The sequence below is a fragment of the Cygnus olor genome, unplaced genomic scaffold (genome assembly GCF_009769625.2).
Source record: "Cygnus olor isolate bCygOlo1 unplaced genomic scaffold, bCygOlo1.pri.v2 scaffold_141_ctg1, whole genome shotgun sequence".
Classification (NCBI taxonomy): domain Eukaryota; kingdom Metazoa; phylum Chordata; class Aves; order Anseriformes; family Anatidae; genus Cygnus; species Cygnus olor.
This window is the reverse complement of record NW_024429105.1, coordinates 45,652-51,651: the sequence shown is the minus strand read 5'-3', so window position 1 is coordinate 51,651 and position 6,000 is coordinate 45,652. Positions and strand designations below refer to the sequence as shown.

Genomic DNA, 6,000 nt, shown 5'->3' with positions numbered 1-6,000 from the left:
TCTTCATTAGGCGATCAATGTCCCTGTTCCTATCCTGGTCCCTGTTCTGTTAGCCTGTCCCTGTTCCTGTTGTTCTTGTCCCTGTTTGTTTTCTTTCATGTCCCTGTTCGTTTTCTTCAGGTCCCTGTTTGGGTGCCATTTGTGGCGTAACGACCACATGTGATTCACGGAAATGGACTCCACAACCAGTAAGATTGTAAAGTAGGTATGTTTATTCAGTGCTGGGCAGCACGGGGGGGTAGTCCCACCAAAGTCGTGCGCCCCTAACGCGGCAAAGTGCTTTCGTTATATGCAGTAAAGAGTTACATATGCATGAAGTTTCCCAGTACACCTATACATATGCATAACCTGTCCCCACTTAGTATTAAAATTAGCTCCAAGAAGTCATTTGCATAAACTCCTCCCGTCTGCACTTGCAAACAAAACTCTTCAAACAACTTTGCCCGGCAACCAGCAAACCCCCAGCAATTTCCATGCCTTAACGGCGGGAGAACAAGCAACCCAAGAAGGCATGGCGTCTCCTGGATCACCCTTCTTTGGTCCCTCTAAACTCTTTACATTCCTGATGGCCTCATCGTTAAGAGACCGATGTTATCATCAACCATGGGGCTTGTCGACCCCCATGGCCACGCTCCCACCTCTCCCCCTTCTTTATTAACAGCAGCCATCTTGACACGAATTATTACTCCATGTATCACAGGACCCTAGAAAACATGTACGGCGCCACGTTCTCCCACCAAAAAGTGCTCCCAACGGAAGCCTCGGGTACACCTGAACTCCCTTGGGGAGCCTTTTGGTGGGGGTAAGAGGCACCGTCCTTTTTTTAGTTTCTTTTTTCTTTTTTTTTAGGGTGGCCCTTTCTCTCTCCCCACAGACTATCAGCGGCAACCCTAATTATGACTTTTTGAGCCTTTGGGATTAATTCGGACAGTTCCGTGTCTTTTTCTTTTGTTTTAATTTTTATTCGTTTAACGACTTTTTGATCACTTTCGGCTCTCTTTAGGACCCAGCAGGTCCCTTTCTCTCTCGTTGCTATGGCGTTGTTAAGGGCCGCACTTCCGCGTCCCGCCGTCCAATCACCGCCGCGCCTGCGTCACGTGCAGGGATTTCGTCTATTTAAGGCTCGCCCCACTTCCGCCCCTCACAAAATGGCGGCGGCCGCGGTCCGGCCGAGGCGCTTCAAGTGGGCGCTGGAGCTGGGGGCGGCCCCGGGCGGGCGGTGAGGGCTTGAGGGTGTTTTTTGGGGCGATTTCGAGGGGATTTTGGGAGAATTGGGGCCGTTGGGGAGGTCCGGGGGTTCCTGAGGTGGGCTGTAGGGGATTTGGGGGGTCGTAAGGGGGTTTTGGGGGGTTCTGGGGAGGACCTGAGGGGATTGGGAGGGTCCGAGGGGGTCCTGAGGTGTTTTGGGGGGATTCTGAGGGGATTTGGGGGGAACTGGGGGGGGTTGGGGAGGTCCTGGGCAGTCCTGAGGGGGGCTGGGGGGGATTTTGGGGGTCCTGAGGGGGTCTGGGGGGCTCTTGAGGGCGTTTGGGAGGGTCCTGGGGGGATCCTATGGTGATTTGGGGGGGTCTTGAAGGGATTTGGGGGCGAACTGGTGAGGTTGACGAGGTTCTGGGGTATCGTGAGGTGGGCTGGGGGGAACTGGGGGGGTCATGAGGGGGTTTGGGAGGGTCCTGAGGGGATTGGGGGGGTCCAGGGAGGTTCTGAGGTGTTTTGGGGGCATCTTGAGGGGATTTGGGGGGAATGGGGGGGGTGGGGTGGGGGGCTGGGGGGGTTCTGGGGGGCTTTTGGGGGGGTCATGAGGGGATTTAGGGGGGAATTGGGGGGGTTGCTGGAATCTTGGTGGATCCTGAGGGGGGGGGGCTGGGGGGAATTGGGGGGTTCTTGAGAGGTTTTGGGGGGTCTTGGGGGGGGGGGAGGGGTTCCTGAGGGGGCTTGGAGAGTCCTGGGGGAGGAGGGGAGGTCTGGGGGGATTGAGGGGGTCTGAGGCATCCTGAGGTGTCCTGGGGGGGTTGGGGGGGGGTCCTGGGGGTTTTTGGGGGTCCTGGGAGGACTTGGGGGGGCCCTGGGGGTCACCCGGGGGTCCCGTCCCCCCACAGCCCCCGCGGAGCCCCCGAGAGCCGCGGCCCCGTGGGGTTCTCGGAGCGGCAGCTGGGGGAGGGCGGCGTGCATGAGAGTGACCGCATCCTGGTCGAGAAGGTGGGACCCTGCCACCCCCACCCCCCCCCCATTTTCCCATTTCCCCTCATTTCCCCCCATTTTTCCCATTTTCCCTCATTTTCCTCCCCCTTTTTAAACCCCTTTGCCCCATTTCCTCATTTTTTAACCTCTTCCCCCCCCCTTTTTCCCCATTCCCCCCCCCTTTTTAACCCCCTTTTAAACCCCCTTTTTAACCCCCTTTTTAACCCCCTTTTTAAACCCCCTTTTTAACCCCCTTTTTAACCCCCTTTTTAACCCCCTTTTTAACCCCCTTTTTAACCCCCTTTTTAACCCCTTTTAACCCCCTTTTTAACCCCTTTTTAACCCCCTTTTAAACCCCCTTTTTAACCCCCTTTTAACCCCCTTTTTAACCCCCTTTTTAACCCCCCTTTTTAACCCCCTTTTTAACCCCCTTTTTAACCCCCTTTTTAACCCCCTTTTTAACCCCCTTTTTAACCCCCTTTTAACCCCCTTTTTAACCCCCCTTTTTAACCCCCTTTTTAACCCCCTTTTTAACCCCCTTTTTAAACCCCCTTTTTAACCCCCTTTTTAACCCCCTTTTTAAACCCCCTTTTTAACCCCCTTTTTAACCCCCTTTTTACCCCCTTTTTAACCCCCTTTTTAACCCCCTTTTTAACCCCCTTTTTAACCCCCCTTTTTAACCCCCTTTTTAACCCCCCTTTTTAACCCCCTTTTTAAACCCCCTTTTAACCCCCTTTTTAACCCCCTTTTTTAACCCCCTTTTTAACCCCCTTTTTAACCCCTTTTTTAACCCCCCTTTTTAACCCCCTTTTAACCCCCTTTTTAACCCCCTTTTTAACCCCCTTTTTAACCCCCTTTTTAACCCCCCTTTTTAACCCCCTTTTTAACCCCCTTTTTAACCCCCTTTTTAAACCCCCTTTTAACCCCCCTTTTTAACCCCCTTTTTAACCCCCTTTTTAACCCCCTTTTTAACCCCCTTTTTAACCCCCTTTTTAACCCCCTTTTTAACCCCCCTTTTTAACCCCCTTTTTAACCCCCTTTTTAACCCCCCTTTTAACCCCCTTTTTAACCCCCTTTTTTAACCCCCTTTTTAACACCCTTTTTAACCCCCTTTTAACCCCCTTTTTAACCCCCTTTTTAACCCCCTTTTTAACCCCCTTTTTAACCCCCTTTTAACCCCCCTTTTAAACCCCCTTTTAACCCCCTTTTTAACCCCCTTTTTAACCACCCTTTTTAACCCCCTTTTTAACCCCCGTTTTAACCCCCTTTTTAACCCCCTTTTTAACCCCCTTTTTAACCCCCTTTTTAACCCCCTTTTAACCCCCTTTTTAACCCCCTTTTTAACCCCCTTTTTAACCCCCTTTTAACCCCCTTTTTAACCCCCTTTTTAACCCCCTTTTTAACCCCCTTTTTAACCCCCTTTTTAACCCCCCTTTTAACCCCCTTTCCCTCCATTTTCCCCTCTTTTTCTCCCCATTTCCCTCCCCTTCCACCCCATTTCCCCCCTTTTTTACCATTTCCTCCCATTTCTCCGCTTTTTCCTCTTTGTCTCCCCCTTTACCCCCCCTTTTACTCCACTTCCCCCCCCTTTTACTCCACTTCCCCCCCCTTTTACTCCACTTCCCCCCCCTTTTACTCCACTTCCCCCCCCCTTTTACTCCACTTCCCCCCCCTTTTACTCCACTTCCCCCCCCTTTTACTCCACTTCCCCCCCCTTTTACTCCACTTCCCCCCCCTTTTACTCCACTTCCCCCCCCTTTTACTCCACTTCCCCCCCCTTTTACTCCACTTCCCCCCCCTTTTACTCCACTTCCCCCCCCCCTTTTACTCCACTTCCCCCCCCTTCTTCCTTTTCCCCCCTTCTTCCCCCAGCATCCCCCTTTTAACCGTTTTCCCCGTTTCTCGCCCCGTTTCTCGCAGCGCTGCTGGGACGTGGCGCTGGGCCCGCTCAAGCAGATCCCCATGAACCTCTTCATCATGTACATGGCCGGCAACACCATCTCCATCTTCCCGGCCATGATGGTGGGCATGATGGGCTGGCGCCCGCTCCAGGCCCTCCTCTCCCTCTCCACCAGTAAGCCCGCTCCCTCCCAGCGCTCCCAGCGCTCCCAGTCGCCCTGCCTAACTGGTTCCCCGCCCCCCCCGCAGCCCTGAAGGTGCTGGAGAGCTCGAGCGCGCGGCTGCTGCAGGGGCTGGTGTTCCTGGTGGGCAACGGGCTGGGGCTGGCGCTCGCCCTCTACAAGTGCCAGGCCATGGGGCTGCTGCCCACGCACGCCTCCGACTGGCTCGCCTTCGTCGCGCCCCCGCAGGTACGGGTCCAAAACCCCCAAAAAAACGGGCCTGGAAGCGCAAAAAAAACGGGGTTAGAAAAACAAAAAATGCGGTTTAAAAAAAAAAAAAAAAACGGGGTTAAAAGGGCGAAAAACGGGGTCAAAGGGGCAAAAAAAAAGGGGTTGAAACCCCAAAAAAAGGGGTTGAAACCCCAAAGAAAAGGATTAAAACCCCAAAAAGGGGGGTTAAAACCCCAAAACATGTGGTTAAAACCCCAAAAAATGGGATTAAAAGGGAAAAAAGGGGGTTGAAACCCCAAAAAGGGGGGGTTAAAACCCAAAAAGGGGGGGGTTAAAAAATCAAAATGAATGGTTCGAAACCCTAAAAACGGGGTTGAAAGGGCAAAAAATGGGGTTGAACCCCCCCCCAGAAAAGGGTTGAAACCCCAAAATAAAGGGGTTAAAAGCCCCCAGAATGGGTTGAAACCCCCCCAAAAAATGCTTTAAAATCCCAAAAAGGGGTTGAAATCCCCAAAAAGGGGTTAAATCCCCCCAAAATGGGTTTTAAAACCCCAAAATGGGTCTAAAACCCATAAAATGGGTTCAGAACCCCAAAATGGGACAACCCCCCCCCAAAAAAAGGGTCTCACCCCCCCCTCCCTGTTCCGTCCCCGCAGCGCCTGGAGGTGACCGGGGGGGGCCTCATCCTGTGACCCCCCCTGCCCCGCCGGGACCCCACCAATAAAGGCGGTGACGGCGGAGATTTTGGGGTCGTTTCTGGGGTTTTGGGGGGTCTTGGGTGGGTCGTGGGGTTTTGGCGTCGTCTGGGGGGTTTTGGGGTGGTTTGTGGGGTTTCCGGGGTCTTTGGGGGAGTTTTGGGGTCGTTTGGGGGGTTTTGAGGTCGTTCAGGGTGGTTGCCAGGTTTTGGGGTCATTTGTGGGGTCTTGGGGTCATTTGGGAGCTTTTGGGGTCGTTTTGGGTTTTTTTGGGGGGTCTTTTAGATGGTTTGTGATTTTTTTGGGGGGGGGTTCGTTTGGGGGAGGGTTGAGTGGTTTGGGGGGTCATTTTGGGGTGGTTTGTAGTTATTTTGGGGTACTTTGTGAGGTTTTGGGGTGGTTTATGAGATTTTGGGGGTCATTTGGGGGGTTTTGGGGTTGTTCAGGGGGGTTGTGGGGTTTTGGGGGTCTTTTGGGGGGGTTGTAGGGTTTTTGGGGTGGCTTTGTGGGTTTTTGGGGTGGCTTTGTGGGGTTCTGGGGTCGTTTGTGGTGTTTCTGGGGTCTTTTTGGGGGGGGTAAAAGGTTTTGGGGTGGTTTTGGGGGGTTTGGGAGTGGTTTGTAGTTATTTTGGGGTGGTTTGGGAGTCATTTTGGGGTGCTTTGTAGGGTTTTGGGGGGATTTGGGGCTGGTTGCGGGTGGTTTTGGGGTAGTTTCTGGGGTTTTGGGGTCATTTATGGGATTTGGGGATGGTTTGGGGGGTTCTGGGGTGGTTTTGGGGTGGTTTGTGGTGATTTCAGGGTGTTTTTGGGGTGGTTTCTGGGGTTTTCGGATGG

The 6,000-nt window shown here is 53.2% G+C and overlaps 1 protein-coding gene across 1 annotated transcript; it reads left to right on the top strand.

Moving 5' to 3' along the window:
* Positions 1 to 1,064: 1,064 nt before the first annotated feature.
* On the top strand, positions 1,065 to 5,212 carry EMC4 (ER membrane protein complex subunit 4). Its single transcript, XM_040543633.1, has 5 exons — positions 1,065 to 1,219; positions 2,100 to 2,199; positions 4,102 to 4,255; positions 4,330 to 4,490; positions 5,129 to 5,212. Exons 1-5 carry the CDS (start codon positions 1,149 to 1,151, stop codon positions 5,162 to 5,164), a joined length of 522 nt encoding a protein of 173 aa, XP_040399567.1. The 5' UTR covers positions 1,065 to 1,148; the 3' UTR covers positions 5,165 to 5,212.
* The last annotated feature ends 788 nt before the right edge of the window (positions 5,213 to 6,000 follow it).

What these genes read in the sequence shown, in the direction of transcription:
- EMC4 (XM_040543633.1), top strand. Translation starts at nt 1,149, where the DNA reads ATGGCGGCGGCCGCGGTCCGGCCGAGGCGCTTCAAGTGGGCGCTGGAG. An exon ending in GGGGCGGCCCCGGGCGGGCG is followed by an intron (nt 1,220 to 2,099) that starts GTGAGGGCTTGA and finishes GTCCCCCCACAG; the next exon opens with CCCCCGCGGAGCCCCCGAGA. An exon ending in CCTTCGTCGCGCCCCCGCAG is followed by an intron (nt 4,491 to 5,128) that starts GTACGGGTCCAA and finishes CCGTCCCCGCAG; the next exon opens with CGCCTGGAGGTGACCGGGGG.